The sequence below is a fragment of the Leuciscus leuciscus genome, assembly GCF_965113295.1.
Source record: "Leuciscus leuciscus genome assembly, chromosome: 6".
NCBI classification, from domain to species: domain Eukaryota; kingdom Metazoa; phylum Chordata; class Actinopteri; order Cypriniformes; family Leuciscidae; genus Leuciscus; species Leuciscus leuciscus.
The window spans coordinates 28,509,801-28,529,290 of NC_138730.1; the positions used below are offsets into that span (position 1 = coordinate 28,509,801).

Below are 19,490 nucleotides of genomic sequence, written 5' to 3' on the forward strand. Positions count from 1 at the left end.
GACGGAGGGATCTGATGCTGCTGCTATCCTTGGTGATGTACAGCTCAATCCAATTAGGCTTCACCTCCGTGCTGTGATGCAACGCGCGCTCCTGCTCAGTCGAAGCTCCACTAAGCGCTAAGTGTGACAGTCCTTATACGCGCTGCTTTTCACTTTAAACATAGGGCATGGCTTCGTGGCGAGAATAATCAACAGTTTCGGGGGTTCCTCGCCCCACCTTAGTCTTTCTGCTTAATTCGCACGAGTTACTTGTGAAATTGAGTCCATACAGAATGAAGAGGAACGACTGCCCTTTCAGCAGGGGTACCACTGATACCTCTATCCCTTGAGCAGATGGAGAGGGAAATAAGAGGCTAATTGACTCCTTTTGGTTGTAGAGGTAAAGGAAGAAGAGTTGAACGGCGGGAAGGTAAGATATCGTTGCTTTATCCGCTTTAAGAACCGGAGGTCGTTTGGATACGTTGTGCGTAAGATTGCACTGTTTTCATTGGGCTCAGAAACTCCGCGGACAGGGATGCCAGAACAGTTCTGCTGCTCTCAGCGTATCCCAGCTATTAAGTGTTCAATCTCGCAAATAAAGGTCCCTGACAGCAACGGGAAAGGGTTTTGCAGCTTGATGCAATTGGTTTTACATTAACTTACAGTCTCAACTCAGGTTTTTATACAGCACAAGTGGTTCTTGATAAGAACCGAATAACCTTTGTGTGAACGAGTGTTTGTCAGCTGTCCTGAAACAGGTGCACTGGAAAGTACAGACTCTACCTCTCTGATTAAGGATTAGTCTGTAATGATTGTAGGCCTACTTGAACAGCTTGAAATGCAAAGTTGATAATGGGAAAATGCATGTTGGCTATTAGACTATATACAAAGTAGGCATATTTAATTTATGATAACTATCTTTATTTTTAACTGTATAACAAACGTGTCTCGCGATAGTAGTTTTGTTTATCTCCTGACCGTGGATCTTGTGCACCGTTGAGTTGATTTTTTCCGAAGTTTACAGAGTGATATCGGTAATATTAGGGCACACCAACTTAACCTTGTGGGGATAAAGCGTAAAGCTGCGGATATATTATGTGGGAGGGTGTTAACGCAATGCAAACTACACAACGGGACATTATAGTTTTTGATACATCGCAGTGCTGCAGCATTATGAAATGCTGGCCTATATAGTTTCCTCTCATGAAGGGAGTTTTAAATAGCCGGCTGTTTCGAAGTCTTTTAAGAGCAGGAAATAGAAGCCCGCTAAATAGTCCTACCGGGATTTATCATCAAGCCATTCTTAAATACTCAATCGCATTAGCGTCTGTCCTCAGAGCCAAAAGTATAGCCTACTTGACATCCAAATGCTATACAAGAACATGGCAATTGTCATTATGTTGAATTTGCATGTTCGAGATGATTTAAAACAACAACAACACACACAAAAAAATAATAATAATTGTGTTCTAAGTTCTTAGAAAAGTAATTACTGTGTCCATTTTGGTTGGAACCATTTTTCGAACGTTTAGCCTATAGGCTATATATTTAGGGGGGGGAAACTATTTCGTAACTCTGGAAATGTCAAAAGGTGTAATAGTCATGTTAAGTGGCATAAAAATATTTTTTAAGCATGTTTTTATGACAACGATTTTGAACAAATATCATTAGGCTTTTACACATTTTTGAATATCAAGTTTTCTAAATCTTACTCCAAAACAAACCTATACATAAAAATGTCAGAATATTCAATTAACAAACAAACAAACAAACAAACAAAAATCTTAATGACCTTGACACACGCACACACACAGGTGTTCTTGTCACATGACAACAAGATGGCCTCCTACATGTTGGTAATGCCACAAGAACTTTGATTTAGTGGATACAACTTTCAAACATTTAATTGTTGTTTTAGTAGTTCAGTAGGCTACACTCTTTTTATTCACAGCACCTAGACGTTTTTTTTTTTTTTCTTTAAGCCCCATAATTATTGTCAAACTTTTTATTCAGAAGTCATATCAGAGCAGTGTTTAAGTCATATTCTGTATGAATTAAAAATTTTAAGATAAAAAAAAAAAAATGTTGACCCCATTGCAAACTAATGAAGTGCAGGGCCCTTGTTAAGAGATTCCTCCTTTTATAATCATTTCCTTTCCAAAAACTGTGTGCTTTTGGAGACTGGTTTTAGCCTGCAAAATGTATTGGTTCATTATTTTTTTGGAGCATAAAATAAGGTCATAATAGTGTTGGAGTTCTGAGCCCTGAATTCCATAAAATGTTTCTTATTTATTATTCATCTATCAATGATTATACTTTTTTTTTTTTTTTATGTTATAACATATTATTTATAATAATTTTATTTATGTATTGTCCACTTTTACTTTGCCTATTCATATTCATGTGAATTATTGAAATAAATAAAAAATCAGTAATTGGAGTAATTCTTCTGTTCCATGATAAGTCTTCCTGAAATGTATTTTATTTTCAGGTGCAACCATGGAGGGCCTTGTCTGAGGTGGATTCATCATAGTACTCCTAATTGACATCCGAATTAGCATAAAATTTGAGTAGCAGCAGTCATGGCTGAAAGGGCAAACTTTGGGGCTCAGAGGGTCTCACGGCCACAAGGCTCACTCCCGCCAGAACCCATCGATATTATCCGGACGAAAGCCAGATCCAGAAGAGTCCGGATCAATGTTGGTGGGCTGGTCCATGAGGTGCTATGGAGAACCCTGGACCGACTGCCGCGAACGCGTCTGGGGAAACTCAGAGACTGCAACACTCATGAAACCTTAATGGAGATCTGCGATGACTACAGTCTAAATGACAATGAGTATTTCTTTGACAGGCACCCCGGTGCCTTTTCCTCCATTTTAAACTTTTACCGGACTGGCAAGCTACACATGATGGAAGAGATGTGCGCTCTGTCTTTTGGCCAGGAGCTTGACTACTGGGGCATCGATGAGATCTATCTGGAGTCGTGCTGCCAGGCACGGTACCATCAGAAGAAGGAGCAGATGAATGAAGAGCTAAGAAGAGAGGCTGAAACTCTCAGGGAGAAGGACGGAGATCAGGTGGAGACGGGCTGCTGTCCAGACAAAAGGCAGAAGCTCTGGGATTTGCTGGAGAAACCAAGCTCTTCTGTGGCGGCCAAGGTAGGGCAAGCACGCGGCCCACACACCCACAGTACCAAACATCAGAGTATAGCCACATAAATTGATCACATTCTGACATTTCCACTTAGAATGTTCTTTTTGAGCATCAACAAACTAGCACTTATAAAAAACAATGAAGAATGATAATCCAAATATTCAATTTGAAATGAATTATTAATTTGCCTTACAATAACTAGGGGCAAATTCAAGGGTAAAGTTTGGGCTGCAAAACTCTGAGACTGATGCTAGCAGTGATGTGATGAAATATAAAACCCAAAGATGAATTTATAAATACACACATCCCATATGCATTTCCCGGATGCCATGATTGACATATTAGCCCAGGCTTTTACGCCACAAAAGAAGAGGCATATTTTTGTGGTATATAGCTTGCTTGAGGGAAGATTTACGGAACGGCATGTCAGTATGTGAAACCTTTTTGGCAGCATTTTCCATCCGAGATTGTTGCTGTTGTTGATGTGGGGAGATGCTGCATGGATGAGTAATATGCGCACATCTTAAATAAGAATGATTAAGAATGAATCATTAAAACAATAAGTCCGTTAAATAAAAAATGGGGTTTTAAATATAATTTCAAGTACATTTTGACTAATTATATTTTCTTACGCATTAGTAGATTGTCCCCGTAGAAGGTTGCTGAGATTATTGAAAGGCTTTTTCACAGCTGTTCAGATGCTTTGTCTCCACTCACTGCCCAGTCCCAATACACAGATCGTCTACTTCCCAGAATACAGACAGGAAAAGCAGTCAGAGGAGCCATTAGTGAAATGCTTTAATGTACAGGATTCTTTTTCTTACCCTTTGGCTCTTAAGAAAAGTGTCTTTCCAAGGAGTGAATAAAAAAGCATTTTAAATAAATGAAAAAAGTTCATACATCTGATTAAACTCACCTGAAAAATGACATTTTGCATCGTAATAGCTATAGTAAAGACGTTAGCATTGCAATCATGGCAACTAACATTCTCATTAAATGAATCATAAATTCATTATAGATTATAATTTAACTACCTTTTGTGTTTTTTAATGCCACACAAAACTAGATGTTAGATCTTTATTCCAAACATTTAATGTTAAACATTTGGTTCAAAACTGGTAGTGAACTCAGTGTAACTGAAAGCAAAGGCGGATGGAATATGTCTAAAAACACAGTGGAAAGAAACAAATGGAAAATTAGGGGGAAAAAGTGAGGAGAGAAAGGACAAATGGTAATCCTTATAAATATTCCCACTGTAGCCGGTTCAGTAAACTCTCATTTTCAATTTAAACTGCATCCATGTGTTCGCTTGGGCATATTTGTCAACAACTGTTACCTGACCAGAAAGGAAAAGCTACATCATCTCGCTCTGATTCATTGTATTTGACAGATTTGCTTTAGCATTATATGTGGGATCGGGACTGGGCAGGTGGAGTTGCACGTTCTGCTCTTAGAGAGGAAGATGAAGGTTGAGTCACTGCCACAATGATTTGTAGCCAGTCAATCGTTTGAGTGAGTCAGCATCTATTCAGCCTACACCAATCGGCTATAATGTCTGCTCTGACAGGCAAAAAGCAGCTTTGTATTTACCGAAATCACCTTCAGCTTAGTTCAGTTTATCATATCACTGCTGTGATCACTGGAAGATGGGAAACAACTCTCAGGATTGCAACAAGCCCATTTAGATGGTATGGCAGACTTGCGCTCACAATCTATAGCAGTATATTAAATTACAAAGCAGTTCCCTTCAATAAACCCCACTTTATTGTCTGGAAATTAATCCAACTCTGAGTTTCTGCATGCTTGGATCTGGGTTTTGGGGAAAACAGAGTGAACCCCTTTACATTACAGGGGTCCAGTCATAATTAATTGCATGTGAGCTACAAGATTAATGGCAAGTGGTTCCTAACCTTGACCTCGACCTTCACTTCTGTGGCTTCAGTGGTTTGGTTATTGGACACTGGATTTTGAGCAGGTAAAGACTGGTGTGTAACTGAGGAGGTATTTCCCAAAGCATGTTGATAGCATATTGCAGGCAGAATATCGCCAATAATACGTTACTTTGTTGCAATGTCAGTTTCAGTACATTCCTGTTATTTTTAAATATATTTCATATCTGAAAATATATATTTTTTGCTTTATGGCTTGGAATGCAGCAGGAATTCTCAGCAGAGCCTATGGCAAATAAGTTGTTATAAATAAGCTGTTAGCCTACATTTTATTGTTATTTTTATCATACTATACAAAAGATAACATATTTGCAACTGGACAGTTGCTAGGTGGTAAAGATAAAGCTAACAGTAGCTTGTTCAGTGGTCAGCACACTGCTCTCTGGGAGGCAATGGAGACTTAATCTCCTTTGGTGATTTACCTAGTCTGCTCCTACAAATAGACTGCTGGCATTCTGTCTGGCTTATGGCTACAGTGTGTAATGTGGTCACGTGTTTAGCAGTTAATCAATTAGTGAAGGCAGTTTTCCACCCTGCGGAAGTTATTAGGAGCATTAGCACTTTTCCACATTGTTTCCGCTGTTTCAGAATGCCAATGCGAATATTGTGAATGGCCTGGGAAGATGAACCTTATCCATTTAAACCAGCTATTTTCTTAGATCAAAAACTTTGTGACATCTCCATAGTTTAATGTGCTGGATGAGGAGATCTGGTGTATCTGGGGTTTTCCTTCCTGTTTAACCATTTTGTTTCCCCTTGATTCTCTTCTTATCTCAGAGGACTTGCGTAGTGTTGTTCCTCTCAAAAGGTCATCGTATGGTCAGGCCGAGCTAATTTAAAGAGCTCCGTCACATCACCTTGATTTGTGTTGCATGCATAAACATCCTGAGCTTTTAGTAAGCAACACAAAGAAACATAAAATACAGTATAACAATACATGAAGGTAATTAATACTTCAGGAGGTTGAATTTGTCTTCCTCCCATGTTCATTTCACATGTTACGATATCTTCATTTGGTAGTTAAACCATTCCATTTACTCTTTAAACAAGATTTCTGCTAATGAAGTGATGAAATGAAAATGAAATGAAGTTGAATTCATACAAAATGAAATTCATACAAAATGAAGTGCCTTACAATTTTGCAAAGGAAATATATTTCAAATGTATGTTCCTTTCAATGTGGCCCACATAATAAGTGAATCATCATGTAGAGCATCTCTTTTGAAAGGGATATTTTAACACACAAACACACACACACACACACACACACACACACACACACACACACACTGCAATATATATTGCAGATTTATTTCAAATGCAACACAACATCTTTTAGATTTTATTGCATTTTTATGAATGTCAAATAATTGCAGGATTCATACTTGACAATGAGAGACATCTAATCAGATATCATAATTTGTAAAGAGGTGTTCACTGCAGATTGTTTTGATGAGATCACTGTTCCTCTGAAATGTCGGTGGTGTGAATAATTTATGTGTATTTACTGTGATTGATCATGACATGATACTCTATGATCTTAGCTCTGAAATTCTCTGCACAAAGCCCAGGGATGGGAAAGGGGGGAGGAGGGAAAAAGGGAAAAAGAAAGAAAAGCTCTTTGTCAGTGGAGGTTCTGATACTAAATAAAGAGGTTTGGGTTTTGGCTGGGACTCTGGGTGCAAGAAGATACCTGGTGAATTCCCCTCAGCCATCACCTCAAGAGCCATGGAGGTCAACAGACAAAGTGAATGTGAAGATGAGTGAAGGTTCCATCCAGTGCTTTTTTAACTACAGTGAGATTGCATTAATCATTTTAAAACAATTCACCCCTTGTCCACTTCAGTAAAGATGTTATTTCTCAATGTACTTTTACAGTGAGGTTGGTAAATTGATCTCGTCTACAATTATTATGGACTGAGCAGAGCTATGTTTATGAGAATGATGTGCTGTAAGGTGACAGATGATTATTTAATGTGGCATTTATACTTAAGTTTCAACTTAATTGAATTATATTTCAAACATGAGTAAATGGTGTTGAAAACAATTACAACTGATTTGCAAAACAATGGTGCATTTAATCTTAAAAGAGACCATTAAAGGTACAACGTTTTTCAGAACTTACTGTCTATATGTTTATCACTGTGCACAGATTTAGAAGAGAAAAAAAATCAGAAAGAAAAAGCGTTTTTCCGGTTCAGTAATCAAATCCATGTGAGAGTTCAGACGTAGGTTAAAACTATGAAATTCAAAGTTGATATATCCTCAGATCGGAATAGACATTGGAAGTAATTGTCATGTTATGTAATCCAGTGCTTTCAAAAAGGAAGTGCTGAGCTTGTGACCCAGAGGGAGCAAACTGTACATAGGCCCAACGTGGGCGTTGAACTGTGGAACAAGTCCTTTAGCCTCTCTGCCGACTCAGAGGAGTTTCCATCCCCCATAATGTCACACAATTATGTAGTTAAGCCTGGAAAACCTAAAGGGATTTATCTTTAATCTGAGTAATGAACAAACAAAATAGCTACAGTTCCACCTTTCATTCCACTCTGATGGATACAATCCCACTTAGTGGATGTGGAAGTTATATACAAGATCTGATCCTGTAATTGAAGCTTCATTGAGGGTTAAAGCCAATTATTAATGTAGCGTGACCTACAATCAATAAGCATTGAGTCCATTAGTAGTGTGTCTAGTATTCTTTTAGCATGTATGACATTGTCACATTTTCATATTCAGGATATTTCATAACTTCCTAATTTAAACTTCCAAAAAAGCAATTCATTTTGAATGAATTCAATTTTTGTATGCTTTTTCATAATGCCTTTAATCCTAAAAGACACTGCATACAGAGGGATGTTCAAATGCACATACAATTATGAACAAGGCAAAAAGTGTAGCACTGATTATTGATAAGATTACACACTGATAAGCGCTTAGAAAACTTTTTAGACGCTTATCTGCTGTGGTGAAACAAAACTCCCTTTTGTGGTATTTGGCAACATGTAAAGCCAAAGTCAGAGGTGCACAAGGGGAGGATGAATCTGCCAGTCAGACTCAGTTTTGAGCTGTGAAAGAATCCTTACTAAAATGATGCAGTACATGACATGTGGTGGATCAATATAGAGAATATTCATTAATAACAGACAATGGGAATAAAAAATAAAATAAAATAATATATATATATATATATATATGCATACATTTAGGGTATAGTACTGAAAGTAGAAAGCCTTTTTTTTTTTGTAAAAGTAGCTCCGATCCCATTCTTTTGTATTAATGATGCTCATTCTTAGGCCATCTTTGTGCTCTGATCTTCAACCAGAGGGAACTGGATAATATTCTGATTGTTCCTAACCAATCTGACTTCTGACCTATAATGCTGCCTGAATCATAATCATACACTGTTCGTTCATTGGCCAGAGGAGAACTGGCCCCCCGACTGAGCCTGGGTTCTCCCAAGGTTTTTTTCTCCATTCTGCCACCTGATGGAGTTTTGATTCCTTGCCACTGTCGTCTTTTTCCACCTTTGTTTCCATTGGCTTGGCTTGCTTAGTTGGGGACATTAAATTTAACATTTAATTTAATATTCTGAGCTGGACGATGACATCACGGTTTACTTCAGAGCGGCTATATATATATATATATGAATTAACTAAATTAATAACTTTTTTAAAAACAAAAATGAACCATCACTGAACTTACTTAAGCTGGACTGTGACGCTATTTTCTTCTGGAAACAAACTTTTTTGCATTATTTTCCTGTTATCTCTGTAAAGCTGCTTTGAAACAATCTGTATTGTAAAAAGCTCTATATAAATAAATGTGACATGACATGACTTGACTTGACGTGACTATTCCTACATTTTGACAACAAAATACATGCTATTAGCTCCACCTTCCCAACCCACAAGAGCTAAAACCCTGCCACGGGCAGGAGCACTGCCAGTCTTGAAAGGATAAGACTTAGAGTTTTATCCTCTGAAGCTCTACCTCACCTTGAACCCAGTTGTGATTTCCATTTTGGGGGACGAATGTCGGGCAAATTCTCGTGGATCTGGTATGAGGGCAGATATGTTAGATTGTGTTAAAAATAGACAGTGTCAGTTGGACAGACTGAATAGCAGGCTTTACACTGTGTTTAAGTAGAGGTTGCCTGCCTACCCCACTTGTGAGGCTGAAGATTTTGCATACGAGTAAGTGGTAGGCTGAGGGCTAGCCTGTAAACCACAAGCAATCATCAGGGTCATATTATTGACTAATCACTATAATCATGAAATCCTGCTTCCTCCCACCCCCGCGCACGCAAAGACACTGTCAAAAACAGAGTAGTCATCTTGTAGCTCAGCTCAGCTTCTTTCATGCGTGTTGGACACAACACTGCGCATTATGGAGGAACTGGATATCATATAGTGTCTCTTACTCAGCAAAAGCTACTTGACAAATGTGGGAGTTAGGCTCCAAATTAACCTGTCCTATAAAAAAACACAATCAAACAGATCCCATGACTCTCCTTTATAAATAACCCTTCAGTATCGATCAAGACATTCTTGGGTTTCCAGACAGAGTTTCTTCTTCCTGTCATGGCTGTAATGATAACAATGTTCTCCAGAAATAATTTAACCTTCAATTCCTCTCTGGAAGAGAGGTGTCTTCTGAGGAGCTGTATGGGATACTTCATTTAGAGTTTAACACCGCATAACAGTTTAATTGACAGTATCAAAATGCACTCCTCAATCCTCAATTTCTTTGACAAAAGAATAGGGTGTTTTTATAAGTTTGCTCACTTAGAAAGGTGTTTCTCAACAAGTTCAGCAGAGAGAAAACAGGAACAAGGGTCTGTCAAACAGTAGATGTCAATATTGTTTGTGCTGGGATGTTCCTGAAAGAAGAGCTGAAAGCTGGGTCTGTTGTAATTGTTTGTGAGAGAACACATTACTGAGTCATTTGAGCATCCCAGCAAGGTTTGCAGATAAAGGAAGATGGATTTAACACTCTAAATCCTGAAGCACAGGGCGTTTGCTGGATAAGTGGTTTGAACGATGAGGAACTGTCCGTGGTGCTGGTCTGAAAAATGAATCGGCTTTACCAAATATTCAGTAGAAAAATCCTTAATTTTTCTGTTTTCCTGGACTTTGACTCGCATGTGAATCTCAGATTTTTTGCAATACAGGTAAATCCACCTCACCAGGCAGATTAAAAGGCAAATCCTCATGTTCGGCCAGATTGCCTTCAGTTTTTCCCCATATGTATTATTTGTGATTATTTTCAGATCCTCAGTTCAGTGCCGAGACAATAATTCTGTGGGCAGTGAATTTGAATGAGAAAAATCGTCCAGATATTTTTGTACAAGCTCATCATAAGAGCCAGATGTTTCAAGGACCAAAGCAGCGCTAGTAGAAACCTAAACCAGTCTTACAATACATTTCACTTGACCCATTTTGCCCTCTGTTTACATAAGATTTACTGTTTAAAAACCTTAAAAAACAGAGTGTTTTTAAAACAAAATTAAGTATGTTCTGGTTTAGCGGTCTTTTGCGGTGGGATGCTGCAGCTCCATAAAAGGAAATTTAAATATGATGTACAGTAAAATTTCTTTACTATTACTTTTTTGTATTTTATGTATTTTCATTTATTACACACCTTTCTGGGATTCTCGAATCTGTTTAATAGCGCTATCTAGTGGTCAGATGTTTCATAATATTAGCCGTTGTCCATAGCATGCCTTCGCAGATACGCTCTCTTCTTTCATGCAAATGCAACGCCGTCTTGCATCTCAGTTTGCGATTGTCAAAACAGTACTTTAGTTTTAATATTACCGTAATATTGTTGCAGGTTTCTTCTTGTTATTTTGTACATTGTAATGGACTGATTTTTTTTTCTTAGCGGTAGCTCAATAATTATATAGCTACAGGTAAGAAGACTATGAAATGATAACATATATCAAAATTTCATGTCCACATATTTATTTATTTGGCAAGTATGCATTGGGTATAGTTTGCGATAATGTTGGTTTCAACTGCTATTGTACCATTTTATTATTATTATTATACATTTTATTTATAGGCGCCTTACATGACACTCAAGGACACCTTACACACAATATAAAACAATCAACATGAAACAAATACTCATTATTACAGCCTGGATACAAGTATAAAAGTACTCACGTAAAAGCCTGCCTAAAAAGATGGGTCTTAATGCGAGATTTAAAAACACAAAGTTTTTAAATCACATTATTAACAATATTAGCTGTCAGAAAAAAAAAAAGAAAAAAAAAGTTTTTAGCATGCTTTGTTTTTAGTTTGTTCCAAAAAGTAAACTATTTTATAAAATGTATGAAATCTGCATGGGCTCTTTTTGATTGTTGCAATAAATTGAATAATTTAAAAGTAAATAAAAGTCATTTTAACAGAAAAAGAATGTAAAAAATTATACAATTAAATATAGGTTAATTTTAAATATTAAAGTAACTTACAATTAACCAAATAAATATTCAAATGAACCTATATTAATTGTATTTTTTTTTACATTATTTTTCTATTAAAATTACATTTTTACAATGTATACATGCAACCATTAAAAAGAGCTACTTTTAAATTCTCTGAAAACATCACAATCCCCCTGCTGTCATCAGCTGTGTCAGAAAAGTGTAACGACACTAAAATCCAAGCAATGTTCTGACTTTAAGTTTGAAGGGCATGAATTCCCAGCTCAATGTGTTGCGTGGTCAGCTCATTAATCAGTTTGAGGTTCTGGAAAAAAAACATTTATATCAAGGCACGTCATACGGGCCTCAGTGTAATGCCTCTGCTGACACATGTATTTGTTCTCAACACAAGAGAGACAGGAGCGATAAGTACTGAAGGAGAAAGGCAGGAGGATTAGTTAACTGTCCTCATCGGTGGATCTGTATAAACGTGATTACATGTGCAATGATCTCAACACAGGGAGATGTCTGGCATTAGGCCAGGGCTTATGCGTATAGGGAAGCACAGGAAGCACCAAGAGATCCTTCAAGTCACCTAACCCTAATTTAACTCGGTCTTAGAGAAAGGGCACTACCTTGCTGATGTCACAAAACTTTAGTTTACGTTTGTTCCGTAGGGACGAAGTGCGTTATTTGATTCTGTGGCATTTAGAAGTATTGTTCGTTTTTTATTTTCAGAATGAGTTTGGAACGTAAAAAAAATACCTAAAAAATCACGCGAACTGAATTGGATCTCAGTTGGGTGGAATATAACGTGTCCTGTAGAGTTACCTCAGAAACCCTTTCCCTAGGGATTAAAATCAGCTCTTTTTTTACTCTCATCTTCGTGGGTGCGCCAACCTCTGACTGGACTTTAGGTCTCTTGGTCACAGCCAGACGCTACTCAACCCTACCTGGCGGGGACAATCCCTGCGTCAAGCCATGGCAATTACAGCCTCCCTGGAGGTTATTCAGAATCCTTTCCTTATACTTCTACTTCATTACACAATGTCAAACACCTCTATCAGCAAGCATATGCTTTTATTTGTGCGGGTACAAATAAAATTTGACCCCGACATTAGTTTAGCCTGCCTCGCCAGTTGTTTAACATGCTCTAGCAACAATCAATACTTGGGTAATCAGTGACAACAAAGCGAGTGTTTTACAAATGACATTGGTGTAGCAAGTGTAGAAATAGTTTCAGACCCTGCATTATTCAAGCCATCAACAAGACTTTTGAATTAACCTTGTCTAAAAACTCATACTTAAAGAGCATTCATTGTAACGTAATGGTATTGTTGTAATCGGAACATTGTAACACATTTTCACTCTTGTTTGAGAACTGTATGAACCTTGCAAAAGGTGTTCACATTGTCGTCTGTGTGAGAGGACATTTCAGGATAATTGTAATAGGATTGAGTTTCTATCTATAGTAAGGATATGGAAAGGTTAGGAGCAGTTACTCAGTCTTTCCCCCACCCCTCCCCCCACAAGGGAAGAATCAACCTGTAATCTCTTTAGTCTTCCTTAAACATTGTAATATTAAGCACTCTAGTAAAGGATAGTGGGCTGGCAAATTGCGTTATAGTGCTGATCGTGTGAAATTAGCTAAATTATCCATTCCTCTGTGGATCATATACTTTTAAGAGATTTGAACAATTTGAATGACTTAATATGATTTGTCAAACAATTCTGGTGTAATATCGTGAAGAAGTTGATCAAATGTGCCGAATATGTAAAAGTGTGTTATGAGATCTCTTTCATAACGGTATTTGCGCCATCCACAATGACAGGACACTGTCAAGGTCAGCTGTTTTATTCTCCACCCTGGATCATTATTAATCCCCTCTTAATGCAGTTCCAGTGAAGGAGTGCTCAGTGTCTTTTGTAGTACATCATAGTTTGTTATATCTTTGTGGATGAGATTGTAATTTATAAGGACATAATGTCAGTGCAATAATCTAAAAGTTTCCCATAAACACTTACAGTTTAAACTCAAAATAGTAAGTGAAAGTAAGTAACTTGAGACTGATGCCATAATAAAAAATAAAAAATCAATTTCGTATCATTGAAGGCGTTTGAAGAGGCCTATAATTCATGCAGCAATTTTAAGCCTTGTTTTTGTTTTCTTTTACAACAGTGGGGATAGCTATAGAAAAATGAATGTCTGAAGACAGTGTAAAGAGTCTGTTAAAGACATCTGTAAAATAAAAACAGCTCTTCATGGTCTAGTAAATGCACTTTTGGAAAAACGTTCAAATGGCTCAATTAACAAACATCTCATGATCAATGACTATTTTTCAGTTAGGTACAATGTTGGGTTATGATACGCACTTTATTGCGTGTAATATCCACGTACCCCACACCACTAATCCTACCCAAATGTATAATACGCACGTACCCTAATCCTACCCAAGGGGTTTACAGTGCGTATCATATGCACGTAAAAACAAATTTTCGCGTATAAATTGCACGATAAACACAATGCGTGCTATAGATACGCATTTAATGAGATCGGGTTGGGGTAACGGATTACAAGTAATGCGAGTTATGTAATCAGATTACTTTTCAAAGTAACTAAAGTAATGCATTACTTTTCAAAGTAACTAAAGTAATGCATTACTTTTCAATTTACAACAAAATTTCTGAGTTACTTTTTCAAAAAAGTTACTTTGTATTCTTATTTATTGACTGACACCTCTCTCCTTGTTGAGATAAATCATGAGGTGCAGAGGCATTGAGTGCACTGTGAACTTTATGTTGTTGTAGTTCTAGACTAAAAGTGAGCATGCATTTACTCATCTCACTTGCACAAAAACAGAATCAGTATTTTTCAAAATGAATAAAAACAGTGAAATTCAAACTCAGATATCACGAAAACCTGCAAAAAAATGTCTACCTGGACAAAGTTCACAGACTGACATTGTCATACATATGTTTTTTAAAGAATGTGATGTTTTCTCCACATGTAATGCAGCAAACAGGGAAATTGATCTAATGAAACACAATATAATAGCCTGACAAGTTTCTTAGTCTGATCAGTGTTATTTGATTACCTTGCAAGATGATTTAGATAACCTCACGGGACAACCTCCATATTCGAACAAAGTAGCTGATGAATAAGTCTTGTCAAAGCCATTTGTGAATTGATGCACAGTAGGAGAATGAGAGAACAGGCGATGCAGATCACATTATCCTAATAAGGATGAGGGCACAGTCTCTTTTTCACTTTCATTTCTGTTCCCACTCAGTCTCATTAGCATTTGCATTAATTCCAAGAAATGTCACTCATTCTTAGCTTAATGTTTTGAATATCTGCAACACTTCAAATATAAGTTTAAGAATTTTAAATTTTGATATGGTGTGTTTTATGTATTCTTTGTGAGCATAAAGTGGTCCCAATTATTTGGACACTCTTATATTTGGACATATCATATATACTGTATATAATATTGATATGTAATGCTGGGTAGATTACTTACAAATTGTAGTCAGTTGCTCATTCCAAATTACAAAATGACAAAATTATAGTTAGAAATGTTATCTAGAGTACTCATTTTAGGGCATGTTTTCTTGTTAATGTATTTTGATTACTTTTAAGTAATTTTACATTTGCTAAAAAAGATTAAAAAAAGATTTGTTTACCTGTCATGTGACCATTACCCGACATCTGAAAAACTGTGAACTTTTTAGTACTATTTATTATTGACTTCATTTTATTATTGACCTAACTTATTAACTTAAAATCCATACTTCAAGTAAATATATTAGGGTAAAGTTATAATATGAAAATGTAAATATGAAATTACGTAAATTTGCATATTTGTTTGAAAGACAAATCCCTTCCAGAGACAGTAATACATGGTTAAATGACTGAGTGACGATTCAAATAATAATTAATGTGTTCTTCAGTTCGCTGATTAGATATGCAATGATGCAATGTTGAGAAAACATTTCTTAAAAGTGAAAAGATTTATGTAAATGCAGTGATCAATGTGTGTGTTAATTGAATATCTTGTTGTATACATATATTGATATCTTGTGGGTGTGTATGTATATATATATATATATATATATATATATATATATATATATATATATATACTTTATACTTTTAATGTCACATCACTAAACCACTTTTTTTCTTTTTTTTCCTTTTTTGCAGGTTCTGGCCATAATATCAATTCTGTTCATCATACTCTCAACCATTGCACTGTCACTGAACACCCTGCCTGAATTACAAGTGATTGATGAATTCGGAGGGTCCAACGACAACCCAAACCTGGCCCACGTTGAAGCCATTTGCATCGCCTGGTTCACTATGGAGTACATCCTCCGCTTTTTATCTTCTCCAAACAAGTGGAAGTTCTTCAAAGGGCCTCTGAATGTCATTGATCTGTTGGCTATCCTCCCTTATTATGTCACAATATTCCTCACAGAATCCAACAAGAGTGTCCTTCAGTTCCAGAATGTGCGCAGGGTAGTTCAGATCTTCCGGATCATGAGAATCCTGAGAATTCTGAAACTCGCGAGACACTCGACTGGTCTTCAGTCTCTTGGGTTCACTCTGAGAAGAAGTTATAATGAACTCGGGCTGTTGATATTGTTTTTAGCCATGGGCATCATGATCTTCTCCAGTCTTGTGTTCTTTGCTGAAAAAGACGAAGATGCTACGAAATTCACAAGTATTCCCGCTTCATTCTGGTGGGCAACAATTACCATGACAACTGTGGGTTATGGGGATATCTATCCCCAAACCCTCCTGGGTAAAATAGTGGGTGGCCTCTGTTGTATCGCTGGTGTGTTAGTAATTGCTCTGCCCATTCCTATTATTGTGAACAACTTCTCTGAGTTCTACAAAGAACAGAAGCGACAAGAGAAGGCAATCAAACGAAGAGAAGCACTTGAGAGGGCCAAGAGGAACGGGAGCATCGTGTCGATGAACCTGAAAGATGCCTTCACTCGCAATATGGAACTTCTGGACGTTGTGATCGAAAAGAATGAGGAAAAGGGCGCAGACAATCATCTTTCACCCAGTCGCTGGAACTATCAGAAGAGCCCAGACTTGGGTTCCAAAGGCTGTGACGCAAAATATCAAGAAGTAGGACAGTTGGCTTCTCCAGTTCGGTTATTCAAACCTAATTCAAGCCCTCAGAGGCTAAATGCAAAATCCCTTGAGCAAATGTACAACCAGATGACTGCCGCCTCATCCATGAGCAGCAGTGGACCTTCGGCTTCCAAAGCGAGCACAGTTGGTAAAGAAGAAGAGATGGAGTTGAAGGTAGTGCAATGTGAACCACGGATCAAAGAGAGACCCATCACTGAGATCCGAAGCGTGTCCAGCGTGGACAGTTTCGCCAGCTGTGCCACAGACATCAGTGAGGTCGAAAGAAGCGCGCTACTGCCCAGACATCCACGTGCTCCTCCGCCACTCGACCTCAGCCAGATCACCTCCCTGGAGAAACGAGCACCTGAGAGAGCAAAGCCGACCACAATCATTAAAGAAGGCCTCTATGAGTTTGTCCAGTGCAAGTCAGACAGCTGCACCATGTCACAGGGCGAGGAGAACCAAAGCTTCGATCCGAGCGGTGAAAACGTGAGGAGCCCACCACAAGGAAACCAAGTCAAAGTCAAGGGACTCAAAGTCAACTTCACCGAATCTGCAGACGAAGGGGCTTCCAACTTGAACTTAGTCGTGACGGATGATGCGGCCACACTGACACCAAAGCTACCGGTATCTGACCCATTACTGCTGGTGGGTTCTCCTCGGCAGAGTCCCAGGTCCCCAGGGAAAGGCTTCGAAGGGGATGGAGCCACAAGCTCTCCAGGGTTCAGCCTGTCGTCTTCTGAAAGCCAAAGAGGGAGAAACCACGTCGATAGAGCCGCTGTTACTCCCACGTCCCCTAAAAGTGCACCAAACTGTGCTTCTGCAACGGTAGGTGCCATTGGAGCGGAAGACGGCATTCAAAGTGGACAGAAGGTGGACAACCACCTCCTTTCCCCTGATATTCTGAAGTCTTCAGGGGAAGGAGGTCGCTCACCGCCATGTGAAACTAGCATGTGATGTGCCGAGATGCATTAACATGTTATCTGTGCAACATGTTCACAGAATGAATGCATCTAAGCATGTGGACAGAAAGAGTAACTGATGTAGTGAAGGGGACTTTTGTCTTTCTTCGACACTATTGAACTGCATAGCCGCAGAGATTGACTTAAAGATCCTGAGAGACAACGTCTGCTCTCAACTTCAGGAGCTTCATTCAGAGGGAACACATTAAAGAACAAAACATACTCTTATTATTCTAGCATTATTATTTTGACCCTCCATGTGAAGGATTAGTTAGTTGAATCATATATCTTTTGGATCATCGACTGATTCAGGCAACTGTGATAAGACCACAAATTCTTCATTGTAGATTAACAGCCCTGAGCAGATGTTGTAAGCATACACATTTTTTTAAAAAGACTAACCACTGTAACATTTGTGCTGGGTTTGTTTAATAGTTCTGATCAAAGTGCTACCAGTGTAAATTGGTAGTCAGCATTTGACTTGAAATAATATTTTTGACCAAAATATGCCTTCATTTGATGTTTTCTTGCTGAGTGATATTATTCCTCAGTGGTCATATGTGAAGCAACACAAAGTTTTCAGTTCTCACTGCAAATGTGAATCAAATCAAATTCCTTTTTTTTTCCTAACCGTCCCTTTGAGCAAGTAATACAAGAGGAAAACCTACTCTAAACAAAAATAAAACATGTCAGTACTAAATATTCTGATATCTAAATGAGCATGTCTGTTTCAGTGAAGCGCAAGTTCAAGTGTTTCCATTTGCATCACTTTATAGTTGAGCCATAGCCAACCTAGAAATACATTATTTTAATAAATAGTTTAGGATGTTTACTGCTGTGGGCAACTCTCCACATCAGTGAAACTGTATGGAAAGATGGTTAAGTTGCCTTCAATTCAGAATCAGTTGAGGGAAACCTATGATACAGTAAATCAACTATGCCCTCTGCTGGATGAAGGAAATGGCACTTTATTTCTGTATGATGCCAGTTTGACTGGATGGGAATATTGTACATTTAAAGATTGTTATTTTAACATTCCTCTCCCTGACGTGCAACACCGTTGCACAGGTAACAAAGAGGTCAATGGATGTCAACAGTTTAAAGTAGAACCTTGAATGAGTGTATGATTTGTATATTAACTGTACATTCAAGAAATTATCTGCTACATCCATATAGTGTAGAAACACAGGTACGCAAGTTGTGTTATGTTAATCATACTCAAGTGATTTTTAAAACAAACTAGGCAGGAACAAATCCTGCTTGAAGTATTCAAATCGGTGCCTTTTCATAAAAAGTCATTTATGAGAAGGCGTTAAGATCTATGGTTTGGTTCAGACAAGTCTGTACAGAAAGTCCTACTTTTTATAGAGTAAAATATGCAAATACAATTAAGTTCTCAGGTTTTTTTTATGTAATCTTGAAAGCCCTAATATTTCTGTATGTGAAAAATTATTTTGCTGATGTCAAATCAAAAGGAACAATAAGCTGCATGATCATCAACTTGCACAAGATTTGAGCAGATTTATCTTTAATACAACTTGACTATTGTATGTACATTCCAAAACAGACTTTCATTTCTGCATATATCAAACTTTTTTTTCCTCATTAAGTTTGGATCCTAGTTTGTATATCAATGTGATGTTTATAGTTGTACATCTTTTCTTTGAAATAGTGACTGCATTGTTCCAGATACCTAGAACCATTAAACAAATAAATGTTTGTACAGGACACTACGAGCGTGTTCTTTAAAGTTAAAACATCAGTAGACCTTCAACCTCATCTTTAAGTGGTTTAATAGCGAGAAGCTTCATTAGATGTGATGAAAGGACACAGCTGTAGCATCTTTTTGATGCAATTGAGAACTCAATTGA

The 19,490-nt window shown here is 37.7% G+C and overlaps 1 protein-coding gene across 1 annotated transcript; it reads left to right on the forward strand.

The window, feature by feature from the left end:
• Positions 1 to 138: 138 nt before the first annotated feature.
• Positions 139 to 19,376, forward strand: kcnb2a (potassium voltage-gated channel subfamily B member 2a). The gene is made up of 3 exons (XM_082172551.1): positions 139 to 409; positions 2,471 to 3,137; positions 15,716 to 19,376. The coding sequence occupies exons 2-3, from the start codon at positions 2,562 to 2,564 to the stop codon at positions 17,612 to 17,614; spliced, it is 2,475 nt and encodes an 824-aa protein (XP_082028677.1). The 5' UTR covers positions 139 to 409; positions 2,471 to 2,561; the 3' UTR covers positions 17,615 to 19,376.
• Positions 19,377 to 19,490: the final 114 nt, after the last annotated feature.